The 23,059-nt window shown below is 51.5% G+C and overlaps 1 protein-coding gene across 1 annotated transcript in view; it reads right to left on the bottom strand.

The window, feature by feature from the left end:
• lama5 (laminin, alpha 5) overlaps positions 1-23,059 on the bottom strand; it is a 73,424-nt gene that overhangs the window by 14,174 nt on the left and 36,191 nt on the right. The window contains 57 exon segments of the mRNA XM_076984644.1: positions 1,128-1,272; positions 1,707-1,843; positions 2,039-2,227; positions 2,574-2,716; positions 2,872-3,057; positions 3,147-3,260; positions 3,504-3,606; positions 3,796-3,937; positions 4,025-4,179; positions 5,084-5,200; positions 5,308-5,504; positions 5,724-5,894; positions 6,008-6,119; positions 6,355-6,465; positions 6,633-6,784; positions 6,988-7,128; positions 7,493-7,676; positions 7,792-7,892; positions 8,036-8,250; positions 8,324-8,404; positions 8,945-9,075; positions 9,163-9,276; positions 9,709-9,939; positions 10,068-10,151; positions 10,272-10,349; positions 10,351-10,380; positions 10,718-10,879; positions 11,058-11,198; positions 11,918-12,062; positions 16,350-16,498; positions 16,500-16,552; positions 16,640-16,851; positions 17,280-17,395; positions 17,559-17,657; positions 17,659-17,699; positions 17,812-17,938; positions 18,122-18,139; positions 18,141-18,311; positions 18,313-18,325; positions 18,409-18,488; positions 18,490-18,507; positions 18,696-18,804; positions 18,965-19,128; positions 19,254-19,407; positions 19,609-19,712; positions 19,886-20,028; positions 20,770-20,908; positions 21,303-21,459; positions 21,617-21,716; positions 21,830-21,935; positions 22,092-22,144; positions 22,279-22,378; positions 22,514-22,566; positions 22,701-22,775; positions 22,777-22,786; positions 22,788-22,840; positions 22,927-22,984. Coding sequence (XP_076840759.1) covers positions 1,128-1,272; positions 1,707-1,843; positions 2,039-2,227; positions 2,574-2,716; positions 2,872-3,057; positions 3,147-3,260; positions 3,504-3,606; positions 3,796-3,937; positions 4,025-4,179; positions 5,084-5,200; positions 5,308-5,504; positions 5,724-5,894; positions 6,008-6,119; positions 6,355-6,465; positions 6,633-6,784; positions 6,988-7,128; positions 7,493-7,676; positions 7,792-7,892; positions 8,036-8,250; positions 8,324-8,404; positions 8,945-9,075; positions 9,163-9,276; positions 9,709-9,939; positions 10,068-10,151; positions 10,272-10,349; positions 10,351-10,380; positions 10,718-10,879; positions 11,058-11,198; positions 11,918-12,062; positions 16,350-16,498; positions 16,500-16,552; positions 16,640-16,851; positions 17,280-17,395; positions 17,559-17,657; positions 17,659-17,699; positions 17,812-17,938; positions 18,122-18,139; positions 18,141-18,311; positions 18,313-18,325; positions 18,409-18,488; positions 18,490-18,507; positions 18,696-18,804; positions 18,965-19,128; positions 19,254-19,407; positions 19,609-19,712; positions 19,886-20,028; positions 20,770-20,908; positions 21,303-21,459; positions 21,617-21,716; positions 21,830-21,935; positions 22,092-22,144; positions 22,279-22,378; positions 22,514-22,566; positions 22,701-22,775; positions 22,777-22,786; positions 22,788-22,840; positions 22,927-22,984 — 6,687 coding nt within the window.

Below are 23,059 nucleotides of genomic sequence, written 5' to 3'. Positions count from 1 at the left end.
CTACAACCACAGTCAGCACACAGAACAACAGAGAGAACACATCACAGAGCTACAACCACAGTCAGCACACAGAACAACAGAGAGAGCACATCACAGAGCTACAACCACAGTCAGCACACAGAACAGCAGAGAGAGCACATCACAGAGCTACAACCACAGTGAGCACACAGAACAACAGAGAGCACATCACAGAGCTACAACCACAGTCAACACACAGAACAACAGAGAGAGCACATCACAGAGCTACAACCAGTCAGCACACAGAACAACAGAGAGCACATCACAGAGCTACAACCACAGTCAGCACACAGAACAACAGAGAGAACACATCACAGAGCTACAACCACAGTCAGCACACAGAACAACAGAGAGAGCACATCACAGAGCTACAACCACAGCACACAGAACAACAGAGAGAGCACATCACAGAGCTACAACCACAGTCAGCACACAGAACAACAGAGAGAACACATCACAGAGCTACAACCACAGTCAGCACACAGAACAACAGAGAGAGCACATCACAGAGCTACAACCACAGTCAGCACACAGAACAACAGAGAGAACACATCACAGAGCTACAACCACAGCACACAGAACAACAGAGAGAGCACATCACAGAGCTACAACCACAGTCAGCACACAGAACAACAGAGAGAGCACATCACAGAGCTACAACCACAGCACACAGAACAACAGAGAGAGCACATCACAGAGCTACAACCACAGCACATAGAACAGCAGAGAGAGCACATCACAGAGCTACAACCACAGTCAGCACACAGAACAGCAGAGAGAACACATCACAGAACTACAACCACAGACAGCACACAGAACAACAGAGAGAACACATCACAGAGCTACAACCACAGTCAGCACACAGAACAGCAGAGAGAGCACATCACAGAGCTACAACCACAGTCAGCACACAGAACAACAGAGAGAGCACATCACAGAGCTACAGAGTTCTACATTGTAATTATACATAAACTCTCAGACACACACACACACTCACATATATACACACATACACACACACACACACACACACACACACACACACACACACACACACACACATACACACACACACACACACACACACACACACACACACACACACATACCATGAAGTTGCTGGGATAGCCCCCAACATAGAAGACCGTCTCCTCAGTGGGGAGGTTTAGCAGGCCGTGGTCTCCCCCTGCTGTTACATTCTGCTTAACAGTTTTCTCATTTACCGTAATTGATATCTGCCCATACTGCAGTATCCTACACACACACACACACACACACACACACACGGATGTTATTGCTGCTGCTGTTGACGATGGTGGTGATGGTGTGTGGGGAGATACCTCACCTCTCCAGGAAGAGGCTGTGTAAGATGGTGGTGATGGTGTGTGGGGAGATACCTCACCTCTCCAGGAAGAGGCTGTGTAAGATGGTGGTGATGGTGTGTGGGGAGATACCTCACCTCTCCAGGAAGAGGCTGTGTAAGATGGTGGTGATGGTGTGTGGGGAGATACCTCACCTCTCCAGGAAGAGGCTGTGTAAGATGGTGGTGGTGGTGTGTGGGGAGATACCTCACCTCTCCAGGAAGAGGCTGTGTAAGATGGTGGTGATGGTGTGTGGGGGGATACCTCACCTCTCCAGGAAGAGGCTGTGTAAGATGGTGGTGATGGTGTGTGGGGGGGATACCTCACCTCTCCAGGAAGAGGCTGTGGAAGATGTCTGCACGCAAGTCCTCCTTCATCACGTCCTGGGCGGTCTGATCTCCGATATTAAAGAGCCAGCGAAGACGAGCTCCCTCCAACACCATCCCCATGAACTCCTTACTGGACTACAGCACACACACACACACGCATGCACACACACATACACTCACGTTTGCTTATTTCACATATGCGCAGATGCATATTGGTTTCATGCAGGGCAGTAAAGGAAGTGGTACTGGATAAACGTCAGTGAGGTTAGGGCTTCTTGCCCACACCATCACACCGGCCTGGAGCTGGAGCTGAGTACGGAGGAGACCTACGTTCTTGTTGCCCAGGTAGAAGACGAACTGGGTGGTGGCGGGGTCCGTCTGCCGTCGTCTGCGCGTGGTGGTCCCGGAGGGCAGCAGGATGTGGAACTTGAAGGACGTGTAGCTGGCCAGGTCGTTCAGGTTGCTGGGAGTCCGCACCTTCACCGCCGAGTTGCCGTTGAACTTCATCGGCACGTTCACCTGGCAGAGAAAGAGAATGAGAGAGAGGGTGATAAGGAGATAGATAGATAGGGAGCGAGAGAGAGAAAGAGAGAGAGGGAGAGAATAGTGGGAGAGAGAAAGGGAGAAGAAGTATTGGGAAAGAATCATGAGTTAGTGATTCTTGATATATTTTTCTCACGTCAGCATCCTCAGGTTCAAAACACGTGGGACGGCAGAGGCCTGGTTAAGATTGTTAAGAGGTTAAACTTGTTAAGCTTAAGGTAGTTAAGTTGGTTAAGCTGATTAAAGTGGTTAAGTTGGTTAAACTGGTTATGCAGATTACATTGGTTAACCTGATTAAACAGGTTAAAGGTCAGATCAGTACCTTGCTGGCTGTCTTGCGGGCCTCTGCGATGAGCTCGCGGATTCGCAGGATACTCTCCGAGATGTTGGGCATGGAGATGGAGTGGTTCTGCAAGCTGTCCAGACTCCTCATCAGCATAGGAATGGTCTCACTGAGAGCCCCCACTGCATTTAGCACACACACACACACACAATGAGAAGATTTCCAAATCATAGGGGTCATATTTAATTGTGTATAACTACACTTATATAAAACATGAATGCACACACACACACACACACACACACACACACACACACACACACACACACACACACACCTGACTTGTTGGCCTGCCTGAGCGCATCACTCAGCTCCTTGTTGGTGGTGTTGGAGGAGCCGTAGAGTTTCTTCCACTCCTCCAGCTGCTCCTTCATAGGGGTCAGTGTCTCCAGCACGTTGGCTGCTGTGCTGTTGGCCTCCTCCACCGCACTCTTAGCTGCCTCCAGCACCTTTGATGTGTTCCCTACACACACACACACACACACACACACGTGAGCACACACTACCACTGCTCCGAGCATTACGCTGCAGTACTGGCGGGGTAGGCCTGACCTTGGCTGAAGTTCAGGTAGTTCTGTGCAGCAGCCAGGTCCTTCAGGAGCTCGTCATTCTTGGCCGTGGCGTTACGCAGCCGTCTCTCCACGTCCTGAAGCTGCTGCTTCAGTCCTGCGCCCATCCAAGCACGCGTGAGGGGGGTCAAAGCACAACTGTTTAGGACTCATGAAAGCACAGTAAAGGTCAAAAATAGAGCCTTCATCCTCATCACCTCTAAGATCACATCCCTGGAAGTAAGTAAGAAAAACTATCCTTGCTCAAACCCCACCTTTGAGGACTGTTCCTATCCCCCCGACAACTTATCCCAGGATAATGATCTGTAAGATCGGCCCGAGCATGTTCTTGTGATGGTACCTTCATCCAGGTCCTGCTGCAAACCCTCTGCCTTGTCCTTCAGCGCTGCGCTCTCGTTCTTCAGAGCTTGGGCCTGCCGTGAAAGGTTCTGACCCTGGATGGCCTGTCCCAAAACACGACACGTGAAGAACACAAGACGACGAGGCTAAAGAACGGCACGGTGATGCCGCATGACCTGGCAGAAGCAGGAAGGCCCGGCGCCGACCCAAATGAGTACGCGGGCTCTTCCTCTGAATCTCTTACCGGGGTGATGCGCGTACAGAGGCTGTGTGTTGGGGTCTCTGGGGTTTACCTGCAGGGCTTCCAAAGCCGTGGCGTTTGCCTCCCGGGCCGCAGTGTCGGCCTCCTGCATGCTGTCGACGATGTTGGTGTACGCACGTGACGCGTTCAGCGCCCTCTGGATGAAGCCGTCCTGGTTGGTGTCGCCAATGAGGCTGTTAAACACAGGGGAGCAACGTTACGGTGATGGCGCTGGTCACAGTGCAGCGTGGGAAACGTGAGGGTCAGGGTCACACGGGCACCTGGAGAGGTTCTTAGCCAGCTGGTCGAGGAGCTCAGCGTGCTTCTCAGCCGCCTCCACCAGAGGACTCTTGGAACCTGAGGAAGCAAACTTGTGGACCTTCTCAACCAGAGGCTGCCGCGCACCGTCCAGCTGGGCGGCCAGACGCTCGTAGTCCTAGAGAGAGAGAGACAACAGACAGGACCACATCAGTCTTATTATCAGGTGTCCAAACGTTTGCACACACTAGGAGTGTTCTGTGGGAATGCTGATGTGTGGTGTGTGGGTAGTAGTATGTGTGTACTGGTGGTATGTGTGTGGAGTCAGTGTGTGTGAGTGTGTGGCTAGTTCTTGGGTTGTTCTAAAAACATTGACATAATTGATTCATTTATGTGTTTCTATTTACATAATATTGCTAAACAGAGACATATATTTTCCTTATCAGATACAGGGAAACTGGTCTATATGTGTATTTAATCAAAATTTGATTAATTGTCGTCTAATTGAATGTTCTATAAAGTTAATAAACATGTATAGAATGCAGCAGGCCCAGTATAGAAGGTCCGATCACATTAGTCCTCTCTCATCTCTGTACTGGGTCCCAGTTGAATTTCAAGATGACTTTAAAATCCTCTTGTTGCCGAATAAATGACCCCATGTGAGTGACCTCATACTGTAACCCTCATCTTCTACCACATTCTCAAAATGCGGTTCCTTTTAGTTTGTAGAGTTTCTAAGATTACAGCTGGGGGAAGAGCCTTCGGTGGGGCTGATACTGATGCGATGGCTGGAATGTCTGAGGGGGGTGAGCTTGGCGGTTGAGGTGGCTTGGAGCTTGTGTTGAGGTGGTGGTGTGTGTGACGTTGTGATGTTGTGTGCGTGGTGTTGTGGTGGTGTGTAAAAAGTCATGGTGATGTGGAGTCGTGGTGTGTGTGTGTGTGTGTGTGGGGGGGAGGATGTGCTTGTGTGTGTGGAATTGAATTGTGTTTGTGAAGTCATGCTGGTGTGTGTGGAGTCATGGTGTGTGTGTGTGTGTGTGTGTGTGTGTGTGTGTGTGTGTGTAGGGAGTTGTGCAGAAGACCTCTATGGAGTCCTGTAGCATGGCCTGCATGTCGTTGACCTGCGTGATGTCATCTTCAGCCATCTGCACCATGTCTTCCACGTCCTTCTGCTTTGATCTCAGGTCTTTCACTTTTTGCTAAAGAGGGAGTGAAAACAGTGAGTCCTCTCAAAGAGAGACCCATTATGTGGATGTGTGTGTGGGTTGATATACTGCCGTGTGTGTGTGTGTGTGTGTGTGTGTACCTGGTTCTGCTCCAGGAGCTCCTGGTTCATGTTGTTCTTCTCTGTGGCGAGGGCTACCTTGCTCACGGCCTCGTTCAGGGCGTCCCTCAGGTCCATCAGCTGCTGCTGCATCTTACGCAGTTTGTCCCGGATGGACTGCACCTTAGCCTTGTTATCAGATGTCCGGTTAGTCATCTCTGCCTCCACCCGCTCCACCACTACAGAGAGGCAGAGAGAGAGAGAGATAGAGATGGAGAGAGAGAGACAGAGATGGAGAGAGAGACAGAGAGACAGAGAGAGAAACAGCAAAAGAAACAGTGGTTAAAGTCTTATTCATGTACATTCCCTGTCCCAATAAAATGCTAAAAATGACCCAGAATGGCGCAGCACGGTGAAGGTCTTCAGGGCCCCTCGACCCCGGCAGGGCCCCCACTCACGCTGGTTGGCCAGGTCCAGCTCGTTCTGGGCCCGCCCCCTCTGGGGCGTGGTGGTCCTGAGACGCATGTCCCTCAGCATGGCCGCCGCCTCTGACATCGCGTCTGCAAAAACCTCCTCGTCTACCTCCTGTGAGCTGTTCTGGGCCGCCCTCTTCACCTGCTCTAGCAGCTCTACACACACACACACACACATACACACACTCAGACAGGGCTTACAGAGCGCCATGGCCCCTGAAGGGCTGACTCAGGGTGATTCAGGGTGGATGTGACTCCAATCCTCCAACCTTCTATATCTCTCATGCTGGTGTTGACAAACTGCAGCAGGTCCTGCGCCCTCTGCCGTGTGGAGATGGTGCTGTTCATCAGCTGGTCTCCCTTCGTCATCGTCACCGAGGCCTGTATGACACACACACACACACACACACACACACACACACACACACACGCACACACGCACACACACACACACACACACACACACACACACACACTTTGCTCAGGGCCGTTTCTTTCATGAAGCGCAAGTCGGTGCATGGATGGCGGTCAGTCTTTAGATGTGCTTCGTGTCTGGGGTGTGTGAGGGCCCACTGCATGCTGGGTAAGGGCGAAGCTCTCAGCTCCTGCTCCTCACCTTCTCCTCCAGTTCAGAGACGTCTGACGTGATGGTCTCCAGCTCTCTCTCCAGCACGTCCACATGGTGCCAGCTCCCATCCAGAGTGCTGTTGTAGTTCAATATGGAATTCTGGGAAAAAGAGTTCAGCCAGGATGGATTCTGTTCGGGCGGTCCCTTGTATATAACTGTGCACACGTGCGTGTGTATGATGTGTGTGTGGGTATGTCTAAGCTTTATTTGTTACATAAACTTCATATGGAGTACAGTGTGCAAATAAATGTGAGAGAGAGACTCACAGTCACATTGGCTATAGAAGCATTAAGGTTGTTCAGCTGTGACCACACGAGGGCGCTAGCGCTGACATTCCCAAGTTGCACGTCCACAGACTGGATGTCTTGGTCCAGTGTGTCCAGGTCATTCAGCAGCACAGTCACACATCCGTCACACCCTACACACACACACACATGAAGCACTGAGACGTTTCACAGCACCTATTGTGTGCAGCTTAAATATACGGTTAAAAAATGGAGATGATGAAAGTGAAATATGTGATGCTACATACATGTGATGCGCGTGTGTGTGTATGTCTGCGCACGCATGTGTGTGTACACGTATGTATACGTGCGCATGTGTGTGTGTGTGTGTACTGACGTTCACAGTGGATGTCTGCTCCTTTAGTGACAGGGACACTGTACTCATCAGCACAGCGATCACACTGCCTGCCCGTCAGACCCTCTGGACAGTGACATTCACCAGTGCGTGGGTCACAACGTCCTCCCTTACAGTCACATCCTGGACACACACACCATAAACATGAATAAGAATCCACAATTGTTAAATGGGGTGTGTGTATGTGCATACGTATACTCTAGTGTGTGTGTTATGTGTATGTGTGTGTGTCTGGGTGTGTTATGTGTGTATGTGTTTGTGTGCTAAGTGTTTTTGTGTGTCTGTTATGTGTGTGTGTGCGTGCTGGTGTGTGTTATGTGTGTTTGTGTGTGCTATGCATGCGTGTGTGTGTGTGTGTGTGTGTGTGTGTGTGTGTGTGTGTGTGTGTGTGTGTGTGTGTGTGTTATGTATATGTGTGGGTGTGTGTGTGTGTGTGTGTGTGTGTGTGTGTGTGTGTGTGTTATGGTTTGGTGAGAGAGGGCTTTACTCTTGCAGCCGTTAGCACCATAGTCCCAGAACCCCGGAGCGCAGTGTCTGCAGTTGGGTCTGTTCACGCCGTGCTGACAGCTACAGGAGCCCGTGATCGGGTCGCACGGCTGGACCAGCGCCGCTGCCGCGTCACACTCACACGTACGACAGCCGTCGCACGACTCGAACCCAAACGTGCCGTGCTGAGCAAGAAACAAGGGAGTCTTAATGAAAGGCCAATCAGACGTCAGCAGCGTAACAGTCCTACACAGACAAGTGCAAAAGCCCCAAACCACAAAAGGAAGTAGAGTGTGATACCTCACAGTGGTCACAGTGGGCACCAGTCACTCCAGGTTTACAGTGACACCGACCCGTGTGAGGGTCACACGAGGCTGTGCCACACGGGGAACAGTTGCACCCTGGGTAATGAAGTTTCCCCCAAAAAAACAGAGACAAGAATTGGCACAAACATAAGTCAGGATGCTCTCCGTTATCTCTGGATCATCTCTTGATAATCTCTCCGTTATCTCTGGATTATGGGATGCGTGTCAGTGGCTCTTACTGGTGCAGTTCTTGGTGACGAGGGCATCGCCGTAGAAACCAGGGGCGCAGGACTCGCAGTGCGGCCCCGCCGTGCCCGGCATGCAGCCCTGGCACTGGCCCGTCACCGGGTGGCACTCGCTGAACAGCAGGTTGGGGTCCGAGTTGCCACTGCAGTCGCAAGGTTGACACGTGCTGCCAATCACCATGGGGTTGCCGTAGTAGCCCGGGGCGCACCTGCAGAGGGGGGCGGGGTTAGGAGCGGCCGTGGCGGGCTGTGGAGGCGTGACAGAACGGGCTGACCTCTCACCTCTCACACTTGGGGCCGGCATAGCCGGGCATGCACAGACACTGCATGTGTTGGGGTTTCTCCACACAGCCAACCGCGAAGCTGAGGAGAGTAGGAGAAAGGGGAAGGGGAGGAGTAAGGAGGGGGGGGGGGGGGGAGTTAAAGGATGGGGAGGGGTAAGGAGGGGGGGGGGAGGAGTTAAAGGATGGGGAGGGGTAAGGAGGGGGGAGGAGTAAAGGGAGGGGGAGGGGTAAGGAAGGGGGAGGAGTAAAGGGAGGGGGAGGGGTAAGGAAGGGGGAGAAGTAAAGGGAGGGGGAGGGGTAAGGAGGGGGGAGGAGTAAAGGGAGGGGGAGGGGTAAGGAAGGGGGAGGGGTAAGGAAGGGGGAGGAGTAAAGGGAGGGGGAGGGGTAAGGAAGGGGGAGGAGTAAAGGGAGGGGGAGGGGTAAGGAAGGGGGAGGAGTAAAGGGAGGGGGAGGGGTACGGAGGAGGAGGTGATGAGTCTGGCAGCTACAGACAAGTCAAAACTTTGAACAAGGCTCTCTGGGTGAAGAAGAATGGTAGATAGTGTGTGTGTGTGTGTGTGTGTGTGTGTGTGTGTGTGTGTGTGTGTGTGTGTGTGTGTGTGTGTGTGAGGGCACTGACTTGTTGGACGCCACCTGCAGTGGGCAAGGGCAGCTGGTGCAGGACACGGCATGGCCGGCCACCACGCTGTTTCCATGGTAACCTCCCAGGCACTTCTCACAGTGGTCTCCAGCCGTGTTGTGGTGACAGTTCTGCGGAGGTGAAAACATGGCCACCCCAGTCAGAGGGTCCGTGATGACATCTGTGTTGTCCATTATGCGTTAGGACACCCAACTCACCACACATATGCCAGATCCGTCCAGGCACTGATCCGAGTGGCCGTTGCAGTTACATGGCACACACTTGCCCAGGAAGAGCCCCTTAGTGTCTCTGTAGTAGCCTGGAGCACATTGCTGGAGAGAGAGTGAGAGAGAGAGAGAGAGAGAGAGAGAGAAAGAGAAAGAGAGAGGTGCATGATACACTCCTGCAGCAGAGCTGCTGTGTAGAAGTGAGTGCTGTGTATGCGTTTACGACAGCGTGTGTGTAGAGGCTGCACTCTGGTGCGGGAGCAGGACGTGGCTTTAACACGGAGGAATAACGAAGGACTGAAGCTGACAGGTACCAGAGTGAATGAGGTTAGCAGGTGCATCCTTGTGTTATGAATAATCTATTAAATAAGCTCCTCCCAAACACTCTTCATTTCTGTCTTCTGTTGTAATTGTTCTACTGAGATCGTTCCACTGTCCTGCTCAGAGACTGTCCTGCACCGAATGTCCTGTTCACAGACTGTCCTGCTTAGAGAGTGACCCGCTACGGAAGGCGCTGTGTAGGGGGGTGGGGCCTACCTGGCAGGAGTCGCCCTGGTAGCTGGCCGGGCACATGCAGATCTCCACGCTGCTGGCGTGGCGTCCGGTGGGCGGGTGCCCGGCGTACTCCAGCACGGCAGAGTGCAGCTCCACGGACTGGGCAGACAGAGAGTGCAGGGCCCGCACCTGCAGAGACTCCAGCGCCACCAGAACCATCATCAGCTCCTCCCGAGACACAGCGTTCCCGGTCTGAGCGTGGCGGAAGCTCCCCTACGATAGGGCGGAGAGACGGACGAGGAGAAAGAGACAGAGTGACAAATTAGTACAGGTGGTCTTCGTTTAGTCGCTTGTGGTTTCACTTCAGGTGTAGTTAAGCTACACGGCGCTGTTCCTCTTACCTCCACTAGATGGAGTGCTCCCTCATGAGGGTCCTCGGGAATGGAGTACTCTCTCTCCATGTACACGAGTGTCATCTGGTTTCCCTGCAGACCCAAAGCAATGAGAAAAGTCAGTGTTGTGGCACTGGGTTTACGCTGGCGTGAACCATCGGGCTGTGCCACTGTGGAACATCCAGTCCGACGAAGCTGATTGGGTGAGGGAACCTTGAGAATGATGTCAGGTCTGGAGGCCTCGGTGGGCAGAGTGAGAGAATCCCCTCGCATGGTCTGGGTGTGCAGGCGGGTAGCGCAGATGGCCTCCGTACGACGACACCTGGAGTGGTGGAGCAAACAGGTTAAGACTAGAGAAATGCTACAACATATACCCTAGACTGTGGCACCTTCTGTACACTTGTCAGACTGAAGAAGTTTTACCTACAGGGGGTGTTAAATAAAGTTAGAAAAATAAAGTTTTTCATAACTACTCTGTTAATGTATGGAGGTTCCTAAGCCTCATATCCTCCTGTGCTGTCTGTGTATCTGACCACTTTTCATTTTCACTTTTCGTCTGACAAGATGCAAGTTGAGGCTTCAGATCAGTGCTGTTCTGTGGTCCGTTGGGTTGAGGTCTGGTGTTCCTTAGGGACGGGCCGTGAGGGGAGTGGCCTCACCTTGTCGCCCAGGTAGGCGTGGGGGGCGTGCCAGTACAGGTCCTGGTAGACGTCTGGGATGTCGCTGAGGTCGGCCTCCACCACGTCCTGCTCCGGGTGCACGCTCACAGGCACTTCCTGTCTGTCCCCTCTGATCAGCGCCCAGCCTTTCATGTCCAGAATCTGTTCCACAAGAGCACACACAGATTAGATTAGTGACAAAATATTACTGATCCACGGGATGTACAATTGAAATCTGAGATAGCTACACGTTTCCCTCGACGAGCCACGTGAGCGATGCCGTGCACCCCCCACGTGAGCGACCTGCGGGGACATGGACTGTAATGCACGTGTGCTCTACCTCAGTCCTGCGTTTGTCTGAGCTGCGGCAGCCGTCTGTAGCGCCAAAGCAGAAGCACTTGGTGCAGCCCTTGGGGTTGGTGGGGTCCAGGTGGAACGTCCCCAGTCGGCACCGGTCACACCGATGGCCCTCCACGTTTTCCTGCAGGAGAGGACGCATCGTAGACGAAGCGGACACTCGTGGAGTCAGACGTGGTCGGGAAGACATGAAACCAAATACAGAAATATCTTGCGTCTGTATAAAAATCCCATCCGTAATCTGCAGGATATAGTGTGTCCCTGCTGTGAGAGGTGGGGCTGAATTCTACTGCATGTTCTCAACAGAACTGTGGAAACATGGAGCCCTCTGACAGGTCATCATGTCGTGGAACTGCAGAATGGATTGTTATGACAAAACAACAGGTGACTCCTTGACCTTAGCATGAGACTTCGCTAAATTCAGGCCTGCACAGGGCTTACTGTGGCCTTTGGGGATTATTGTATTATATGGCACAGGACAAAATGATTTATGCACTATGCACTATACTACCCAATTCTTAAGATACTGTAGCAGACCAAAGGCAGATGGCGGGATAAAGGGAACGGGGTGGGGTCAAATGGAAGGAAGTGGGCTAAGTGAGTAAAAGGGGCGGGATAAAGGGAACGGGGTGGGGTCAAATGGAAGGAAGTGGGCTAAGTGAGTAAAAGGGGTGGGGTAAAGGGAACGGGGTGGGGTCAAATGGAAGGAAGTGGGCTAAGTGAGTAAAAGGGGCGGGATAAAGGGAACGGGGTGGGGTCAAATGGAAGGGAGTGAACTAAACGGGTAAAAGGGGCGGGGTAAAAGAAAGCACAGTAGAAAGGTAAGACGGTAGAAAGGTCCACCTTGCAGAGGCACTGTCCTGTGATGGAGTCACAGACGTCCTTCTCACTTCCTGCCTCGCTGCAGTCACATGGCCTGCACCTGGGAAAGCCGTAGAAGCCTGGCGAACACCTGTCACACTGCCGACCAATGATGTTGGACTTGCACCTGGGGGTTTTCACACACAACACAATAACTAAGTAGCAAGCAGCCGTATCACAGGGTAGAGCTTGGGACACCTGTGCATTCAACTGCATTTCCTTAAAAATAATTAAGGAAACACATGATTTGATTCAAAATTTTGACTGGACAGCAGAGATATTTTCTGACCATATTGTCTTCTAAACAATGGTTTGTAGTACTGGTGGTTAGACATGTGGATTAGGGGACAGTACCAAAAGTTCGGCACCCATGGTCCACCTAAATAAAGGTGGAGTCAGTTCGGTATTAGCATGATCACTTAGTAAAGTAAAACAGCAGGCGTAGCTGTGTGACAGTGAATCTGGGACTTTACACCAGTCTGTTCGGGACAAATCAAAGCCTTGATAATAAACATAACATTCTCTAATCATAACATAATCTTGCTGTGATGTGGTGAAGATGATCTGAGATGGCAAAGACCACAGATGTCATCTGTGGAGACAAAGTTCAACTTCCCTTTTAGGGCTTGCAATATATCAGATGCTAGAAAATAGCTGGAGCGTTTCCAAAGGGAAGACTTGTAATTCCACACAGAACATGACAAGTGACAACATTGGCTCTGATCTGCAACCTTTCTTCCTCTCCTTGCCATTTCTCACTACTCTGGTCCAGGGTCCTGAAAATGTGAACTCCATGTTGGGACTCCAAGAGTTCCTGTGTCTGAGGAATGGGGTAAATATCCAAGTGAGTCTTGGCATTTAAGTCCACCATTTTCCTGGGGAGACACAATGGATGGAAGCCTTATGATGGCTCTCTCCAACATGTCAATAATGTCTTGGGAAATAAATTTCTGTTTCTCTACAGCAGGGGTACTCAACTGGCGGACCGCGGTCCGGATCCGGACCCGAACGCAGTCCTGTCCGGACCCAATCTCATTCCTGAATAACTGGATACGGACCAAAACAAAACCGGAGCATTTATTTCAGGGCTATTGACAAAACACTCCGTCGCGAGTGTTACGTTTGCCAACCCCGCTCAACAACTTACGTTCGCCACCCCCTCAACAACTTAAAATAAGCCTGCCTGGTTGACGCTTCGCGAGCGGCGCGAGGGTCCGCGCGGCGAAAATGACGTAATCGCTGTGGCTCCGCGTGTGCGCGAGTGCCTCGCGCGCTGTCGGTTCGCGAGGTCGTGCACCTCTCGAATTTTGTAACTTCGCGCGCGCCGCGCTTCAGCGCAATGAACAAAGTCACGTTTTCAGGGTTCATACACCTTTATAAGGTGGAATTCAAGCACTTGTACGTCACTTTAAAGGTCCATTTCAATATTTCCCAGCATGTTAAACATAATTAAGTTAAATATTTATACATATACTCGAAATAATTCGCTTTTTATCACATTATTTAATTTATTTTAAAAACGCCCAATCTTCACGTCTTCACGTTCTCTCATGTTTCGTCCTGTAATTACAAGGCTCGTATTTGTTAACCTAATACAAGAGAACTATTCAGTCAGACAGATATTTGTTGTGAAACCAAGTAGTTACAATTTCAAGCATTTTAAAGTACTTTAACCTAAATTCCAGCACTTTTCAAACCTGAAACATATAGCAACATTAAAATTGGTCAGGTAAATGTTCATTCCCCTGTTTTGAGGGGTGTTTCTACCACATATCGTTTCGGACAAAACACCTATCGTTTCGGAGAACACTGCAGTGACGCTCGTGAAAGTATAAAAAATAAACGCCTCCACCGTTCGTGCAGGGTCGCGCGAGGTGGGTGGAGTCACGCGCTACAGTCACTCGCGAAAGTACCAGGCTTTGCGTTCGCCACCCCCGCAACGGACCTCAGGTCACAGGTATCTGCCAAAATTGGACCGCGGACAAATTTAGTTGAGTACGCCTGCTCTACAGATTATCTAGAATCTAGAGAGAATTCTAGAATCTCTAGAATCTTTGCGTCTGATTGGAGCTGGATCAGTTATGTTAATTCGATGCCGCAGAACTATAGTGTAATCCATTGAAGGTCTCATATTCTGATCTGATCTGCTTGTCTACGTGCAGAAATAGTTTATCTGCCAAGTCTCTCTCAATGAGGGTTCCCATTCCTACCAAGTCTCCATGGTATTTACAGTCCCTCTCAAGACTAGCCAAGTCAAGGTAGCAATTCCTCAGTATGGCATGGACAATGTCTCTTTCAGGCTTGTCTTCCTTCCACCTGAGACGAAGAGCATAATTGTGGAATGTGAGGACCCCGAGGCTCTCAGTGGATGCTTATCACCTTTCATTAAGCATTCTTTCTACCTCTGCTTCATAGCTATCTGTGAGAAATGAAACCCAGGAATAGAGTTTTAAACTGTGACTAGGTACTGACATATCGCCAGTCCTTAGACGTTTCCTGACTCTATGTTCAGAAAAACAAACTCTGGTTCATTTAGTGGACGGACAGCTAACGTGTCCTCACTCTGCTTCACAGAGGTGTCCTGGGGACGTCTGGGAAGAGGGGGCAGAGGCCCTGTGACAACATGCTTAGCCCCCTTTGCAGATTTTATGTGTGTGTGTGTGTGTGTGTCTGCACTTTCAACTGCAAAACATCAGGCTTGCAGTGATGTTCCAGTGATGCGTGTCTTGTCTGGACAAAGTCAGCAGTTTCCCTGAGAGCGGGGGGATGTCACTGTGGAATGTGGCAGCGTGCTGTGGAATTTCATGCAATCGGGTCAAACAGGCGCAGAAAATCCTGCCCCCGAGTCTTATGGCACTAGCAGGTATTTTCATAGTCCAGAGACGAGCACCTGCACTCAGCCTGTGACTCTCCAGACGTTTTACAAAGACACTAGTGGAAGGTGCAGGTGCAGGGGCAAAGTGTCCTCCCACTGAGGTCTGGAGCCAGTCATCTTCTAGCTATCAGATAAGAATCTGTAGTCTATCATCATGGCACAAGGCAGACGCATTCAGAAACAGCACAGACCTGCACACGGTACACACAGTGTAGCCCTGCAAGTGCCCCATTTGAGCCAAGGCCATCCTTCCCATCCACACACAGTCCTGCACAATCCCATAATCCTTTATTTTACAGCCTGGGCCAATACCGAAATGGAACTCTTCCTTCAGTAGTGTTTATGTGGTATGTATGCTGCTGGTTTTAATACTAACCTGGCTAGTGGGAGTTGCACTGAACGTACTGAGTGTCCTGTCAGTACTTAAGGACTGCAGGTAATATGGGATGGAGGGGATGTTCAGCCGTACACTCACACTGTAAGCAGGGCTGAGTGAGTTGAACACACATCTTTGTTATGTGCGGGGCTGCTCCCTTGATGGTGTCATGGTAACACAGACTGAGGCACTGTCTGCGGGATGATCTGAGCGGGCTACCTTGGCTGGAGTCCCAGACCGTGACTAGACAGTCTTATTATTATTTATTTTTTCAATCACTGAAGGGGCCGGTTACGGGGGGGGGGGGGGGGGGGGGGGGTGTGTCTGTGAACGTAAACTGTAGACCGGGGGGGGGGGGGGGGCGGCGAACGCATTTGGGCGTCTGCTACGTGTTTGTTGTTGCCATAAAGGCAATCCCCGGCAGCGTCTTGAGATTGCGGTGCGCGATTTTAAAATAAGAGCGGATAGCGCGATTGAAAAAAAAAGATTCCTAAAAAAAAACACTTTTCAAAACTGCTCGCGGGCCAGAAATAGATAGCCCGCGGGCGCTATTAGAGTATGGGGGGTCTAGGATGAAGCAGCTACAGGAGACCTTACAAGAACCATAAGGTTTGACTATAGTAGCCTGATGTTACTGTCAAATTTCATGATAACCTCAATAAATTTATTTAATATGATTTGATGAACTGTCATGCCTACATAGATCCCAATGTGTTGGTTATCCATTAGTACCTATAATTATGTGGGCGGTCATGGCCTGGTGGTTAGGGAACAGGTCTTGTGACCGGAGGGTCGTGGGTTCGATTCCCAGACCTGAGGCCATGACTGAGGTGCCCCTGGGCAAGGCCCTTAACCCTCAATTGCTCACTTGTATAAAAATGAGATAAAAATGTAAGTCGCTCTGGATAAGGGCGTCTGCCAAATGCCATAAATGTATGAAAATCACTGCAGGGGGAAGAGCAATTTCATACAAATTCCCCCAGATCTGGAATAACCACTCAGATACTAAACTAAGTTAATCAACGGCCTATAAGAAAAACATCAAGTTGTAATTGTACGGAAATGTAATTATGGGTGCAGTACACAACCCTATTACACATTACATCCAATCAAGTCCCAAAGGTAATCAGGGGGTGGAGTCAGCAGTTGTGGGTGGGGTCTACCTGCACTGGCCACTGTGCGTGTCGCAGTTGAAGTCGTGGGTGGTGACGCCGGGCCGTGAGCAGTTGCATATCTCACATCCCACCAGGGGGTGGCAGCCAAACGTCTGCGGCTCGCACTGCACACACTCGGGCAGCAGCGTGCGGGGGGGGGCAGATGCACTCGCCGGTCACGGGTTCGCACAGGCGCGTGCCACAGTTACACGCTGCAAACACACACATGCGCACATGCAGAAGATGGTGGCACGCAAAGAGACGACCTGACGCGAAACTGGATGGCGTCCGCCACTCACGTCTGCAGTTGGGGAAGCCGTAGTAGCCGGTGGCGCACTGTGAGCAGTCCCGACCAATCACGTTGGGCCGGCAGGGGCACTGGCCTCCGAAGGGCTGGCACGCGTCGCTCTCTGAGCCCGCCTCGTGGCAGCCGCACGGCACCGCACCGTTGTTGAAGAACGCGGAAAGGGAGGAGGCGGAGCTCCGGCAGAACGCCGACGCCATCGCTGGACTGGTGGGGGAGGGGTGGGTGTTAATGTTAATCACTTATAATACTCCTTAATGTTAATCACTTATAATACTAATAATGTTAATCACTTATGATACTTGTTAATCACTTATAATACTCCTTAATGCTAATCACTTATAATACTAATAATGTTAATCACTTATGATACTTGTTAATGTTAATCACTTATAATACTCCTTAATGCTAATCACTCATAATACTAATAATGGTAATCACTTATGATACTTGTTAATGATAATCACTTATAATACTAATAATGTTAATCACTTATGATACTTGTTAATGATAATCACTTATAATACTCCTTAATGCTAATCACTTATAATACTAAATATATTTATAGTTATACACATAGTTATATTATAATAGTGTATTTTGTTGTTTAGTTGGTTCAACTCCTTTATCCGTACTTAATGTAGAAACTGTCCTGCCCACAGTTGCTAATGAAGTCATAAGATTTGTCCAGTGGTTCTTCAGTCAGGAAACTGGAGCTGTAGCTGCTTGCTGGTACCACTAGCACATAGTCCTAATACACACACAAACACGTACACACGCACATACACACATGTACACACGCACACGTACACACACACACACACACACACACAAAAGATGGCATTAACACTGAACTTTTCCCGTCACCAAACGGTCTTGTCGTCATGGCACCTCATGGGTGTGCAGTAACTCACCAGCCACAGGGTTTTCCCCTCTGGAACACGCACGGTCACGGTGATGTCATCCTGCGTCACATCCAGAATGATCTGGTTCTCCGAGATCAGAACGCTGCGGGCAGCCGTAAGCATGGGGACAGAAGGTGGCGTTGGCTTGGCCTGGGGGGGAGAGTGGACTAGGGTTCATCTTCCACACAGCCTCTCTGTCTCCCCTGACTGCCCTGGGCAGACGGTGCACCGCTGATCAGTGACTCTGTGCTCGTTTGCTCACCCTGCCAGATGCGTCCTCCGTTGATATAAATGTGCATGGCGAAGGTGGGGTGCAGCGGCTGGTGGTAGTGCACGACGACCACGTAGCCACCCAGCGTGTGGACTCGCCCGGAGTACATCACTGCATTCTGGGAAGACAAAACAAAAAACAAGAAAATAAAAACAAACGGTGTGGTGAGTGGATAAGGGAAAATAGAGAGAGGGTGTGCGCACAGTGTGGGCGTGTCTTTAGGGAGGGTGTGTTCTCAAGGTGGGTGTGTTCATGCAGGGAGGGCGTGTTCACGAGTGCACAGGACGGCGACGCCCCCTACCTGAGAGGAGTCCAGGCGGGATGTGCTCTCCGCTGTCGATGGCGGTCGGGGGCGTGTCTCGGACGAGCCAGCGGGGCGGGGGGTCAACGGGTGGGGCGTGGGTCGGCTCGGCCAGGGCCGCCTCCGGCACCGAGGAAGCCTGGCCCTCCTTCAGGACCAGAGCCTGTGCCGGACTCTGGAACCGGGAGGGGAAGGCAGGAGCCGCTGGAGACGGAGGAAGAGCGTTGAGGAGGAAGAGCGAGAACTCCAGGCTGGTCTACACAGGTGTGATCAGCTGGGTCTCTTACCTCTCAGGGGCAAAGTGACCATGGGTGTTGATGCAGTGCATTCTGGGACGCAGGTACTCCAACGTGAACAGAGCACGAGGGGACGAGGAACACTTTGTGCTGGAGGATCAGACGCATGTATCAGACTCCGTTAGCATGAGACTTGAGAGAGATATCAGAAGGTGGGTCTGACCACACCTTCTTAAGACGTAAGAGCGACACAGGGTGGTTTTAAGATGGAGTCAAATAAAAAGCTGCTTCAAACACTAAGTGATTAGGAGGAGAGAAGTTAGCAAACACTCTCTGACCAGGAAGAAGCTGCTCCTTTCTGCAATGAACTGCATGTCAACCTCTGAGGAAAGAGTGAAGATCGCCACTCGCTTCATGTCATCTATAACCACCGCACGACACAGGAAACTACACACACACACACACACACACCCACACACACACACACACAGAGCAATCACTGAAGTGCCGACTGAGTGCATGAAACGAATCATAATATCTAAATATACAATATATCGGAAGAGGAGCACCTAAAATAAACAAGCACACACACACACAGTCCCCGCACCTGTATCTGCAGTGGAGCAGAGTGACATGCTGATGGTGATTATGGCCTGCAGGTGAGTTAACAGACACGCTGAGAGTCTGTGGGGCCGTGTCTTCACTGGCATACTCCACCACCACCACATAGTCTCCTGGTACAGGCAGCTGACCACGCAGGTGCACATTCATCTGCACGAGCACACACACACACACACACACACACACACACACACACACACACACACACAATGTAATGTTCACATGGAGAAGGAGGCTGTCAGTATGGTGTTGTAAGGTGACTGCAGGGCACTCACGTCATGCCCGCTGCACACGGCCATGCTGGGGTGGCGTGGTGTAAGCTTCTCCACGTGGCACGGCCTGGGCAGGTGGTTGTCTGCCCTGCAGGTGGCGTCGTTGCCAGAGATGGATGGGAAGGCCTCCAGGGACAGGTATTTATACAGCAGACAGCTGCACATGGGACAGCAAGCCCAGAAGACATAAGCACAAAGCCAGACATTAAACATGTGCGACTGTAACATCGATGGTAAAGGGGACAGACGTGTGGACTAAATCTCAGAGCTATAGGCTCAGTTGGGGAGTGTTTGTGGAGTGCTGTAGAGAGTATTTCTGGGGAGTTGGGTTAATGTTGTGGGGTGTCGTGAAACTGACTTCTGGCTGGACTCCTGGCTGTGGCTGTATGTACAGGGCTCTGTCACTCTCAGCTGCATAATGGGAGCTTCATAGTAGGCACTGGGCAGGAGTACCAGATAGTCCTGCAGAGGCAGACAGACAGGTGCAGAGAGAGAGAGAGAGAGAGAGACAGACAGACAGACAGACAGAAAGAGAGACAGAGTTAACAGATTGTGGTTCGGAGAAGGCAAGCGGCATCCTTGACTATGGGAGGTAAGGGGAGGTGTGGGTGCTGCGGAGGTTTGGGGAGACGCACCAGGAGGACGCCCTCGGCCTCGATGACCACCGTCCACGTGCCGGGGTTCAGGACAAACGGCTCCACAAAGGTGTTCTGAGGAACAGTTATGAACGTGGGCTTGGGACTGGATTCAAAGATGATCTGCTTGGACTGCTCAGAACCTGGGGGGAAAGGGAGAGAGGGAGGGAGGGAGAAAGAGAGAGAGAGAGAGAGAGAGAGAGACGGAGGGAGAAAGAGAGATAGAGTTAGTGAAATTTCAGAAAATATTAGCATGCATTTGCATTACTGCTCTACAATTTCCAAAAGCATTTAGTTTAACAGGTTCTTCACTGGAGGTTACATATAGACATTTTGTCAACAGTGTTGAAGACAGCTGATAGTCCCATACTGTCATTGGCTACGGCAGCAGTCAGACGTACCTCTCCTGCTGTTCTGATAGGCTGTGATTTTGCCGTGGGAGACGGCAGCCTCAGTGTTTACATATCTGAGGATGAAGCGTGTGAGATACATGTCCGCCTCACTCACGTGCACCGTCAATTTAACCGCGTTCTGAGGCAGAAAGAGTAGGGTGGGGGAGCAGGGGGGGGAGAGAGGGAGAGAGGGAGAGAGGGAGAGAGGGATGGGGAGGGGAGGTATATAGCAAAGGTCTATGTTAAAGACCTGGTTTGGGGGATCATGGTAGCTTAGGTGTCTAGGTTTATGTATCTGGATTGTAGTTCTGGGGACTGGTCCGGAGGGGAGGAGCCACAGCAGCCAAACCAATCAAAAAGGTTCTTTGGGTGAGTGGGACACCAGCCAATAAGCCTGCGAGAGCAAGAGGACCAGGTGGGGGGGGGCACGAGGTGAGGAAGAGAGAGGGGGAGATGAAGGAAAGCAGAAGAGCAGGAGGGGGCGTGACTTACAGTTCCCGCACAGGAAGCTCCCGCTGTCGTCCACCACGGAGACCCGCCCCTGGACGGCCACGCTCCCGCGGTTAACATAGCGCAACACCACGTGGAACAGATCTGGGGAGCCGATAACCACCTCAACCAGCACCCGCGGCTACAGGGCACGAGAATGCGCCCAGACAGAGAGGGGTGGGGGGGGGGGGTACAAAGCCTTTCCTTAAAGCCACCACCAGCATAAGATCACCCGGCCAATCACATCAGCCAAACAACACAACCCACCAAACGTAACATTCCTAGCGTCATTCGCACGAAGCCACACACAGGACGAGCCAAGCTGCCATTCGTCAGAGCCACAGCAAAGCAATCAGAGAGTATTGGGCATGCATGAGAGCTTCTGCATATGGACGTCAGTGAGGACAACATTTTCGACTAATATGACTGGATTTCCACTACCACTAACATTAATTAGGATGTACAACAGCATGGAGGAACACTCATCCATTGTGGACTGTGTGTCAGGCTGTAGGAGTGTGCTGGACTCTCCTGACCTGAATGGGAGACATCTGGGCGTATCCTCTCCAGCTGAAGCCATCGAACTCCAGCGGGTTGTATCCGAAACGCACCGACCGGCCGTCCAGCATGGTGCCGTCTTCCACCTCGAACTTCAGGTGGTGCAGGTCCGGGAAATAGTGGTCCGGACGCGGCCTGGGAAACAAGAGTTACTGTGGTGCCGGGGACAGGTGAGATGCTGAGATTCCCAGGTACTCTGGGAAATGTGGTTCAGATGAACATTTGGCTTTGTTTTAAGCGTAGTTTGGTTATGCTAATAGGAGATGGGGCAGGGGTCGAAGGTCAGACTCACTGGTTGCATTTGGGTCCCTCCACGTTGGGCCTGCACCTGCATCTCCCACTCCTCTCCTCACAGGACAGAGCGACAGAGCCACCGATATCACACTGACAACCTGGACACACACACACGCACACACACACACACACGAGTTATGGTGTCATGGGGTCTGTGTCAGACAGGGTGTACTGAACATTCACTGATAGTTTTCTGTGTTGTAAGTCTTACCTTGGCACCCAAAGTAGCTGTGCTTGTGCAGGTTGAAGTAGCCGTCCTTACAAACTCCACACGTTCCACTGCACACATTGGGCTTGCAGTAGCACTGCCCGTTGCTCTGGTAACACACACACACACACACACACACACACACACCACAGGCCTCTTTAACATCTGTCATGCAGTTTCCATCACACCAAACTCCTGAATGATTCTCGTCTTCTGCTGCTGTCGTCTTACTGCAGTTACCTGGGAGACGTCACCCGCCACTCACCTGTGTGCACTCTGCCACCTCACTCAGTGTCCCTGCCGTGTTACACCCGCAGCCTAGACAACAGAACAACAGTCAGACTGGCCCTACCACCACGTTACAACCACCACGTTTCACACACAGCCCCTGCACGCTAGCCGCTGTGGGGTTAGCCAAGGGGGCGTGTCTTGGGCATGGGGGCGTGTCTTACTCGAGCAGCCGTACTCCGTGTCAGGGGACAGGTTCCAGTAGAGGGGTTTGCATTGGTCGCAGGCCATACCCTCCACGTAAGGCTTGCACTGACAGGAGCCCTGGGGAATGAGTGACAGCAGGGTGCAGCCAATCAGAACAGGTATGACTGCTGGCCAATCAGAACAGGTATGACTGCTGGAACTATCACAAGGTTGATCGTATGATTGGCAGGAATAAAAGCTGTCCGTACTCACCACAGTGGGCAAGATCGCGTTGTCCACAGAGCCGATGGGATTACAAGTGTCAACTGGTTTCCGTCAAAAAACAGGGGGGAAGGGGTGGGGGAGAGAGAGAGAAAGAAGTGAACAGCCTGGCAGAGGAAGTGTGTTAGGGGCGGTGACGGGGAGCGTAGCCCCGCCTGACGTCCGCACGCTGGAGCACCTTGGCACAGGGGGGAAGCCGTAAGATCCAGCGCTGCACGCCTCGCACCACTGACCCACGATGTTGGGCAGGCAAGCACACTGTCCCTGAGACCGGGTCACACGTGCTGAAAGAGGAGCCCTCCACCGAGCACCGGCAGGCTGAGGGAGAGAGGGAGAGAGGGAGAGAGGGAGAGAGGGAGAGAGGGAGGGATTCATATTTACCTCTACAGTCGATAGAATGTTACCTGTTATCACAAATACCCTACATATGTCAAAACACTCATAAGCACTGCTCTCTGCAGCCTGTTTAGGGTTTGGTCTGTGTCCGCAGTGGTGAGACTCATGCGAGACTCACGTGAGCAGCTGGGGTAGCCGTAG

Source organism: Brachyhypopomus gauderio, chromosome 21 (genome assembly GCF_052324685.1).
Source record: "Brachyhypopomus gauderio isolate BG-103 chromosome 21, BGAUD_0.2, whole genome shotgun sequence".
NCBI classification, from domain to species: domain Eukaryota; kingdom Metazoa; phylum Chordata; class Actinopteri; order Gymnotiformes; family Hypopomidae; genus Brachyhypopomus; species Brachyhypopomus gauderio.
This window is presented reverse-complemented; position numbering and strand designations above follow the sequence as displayed.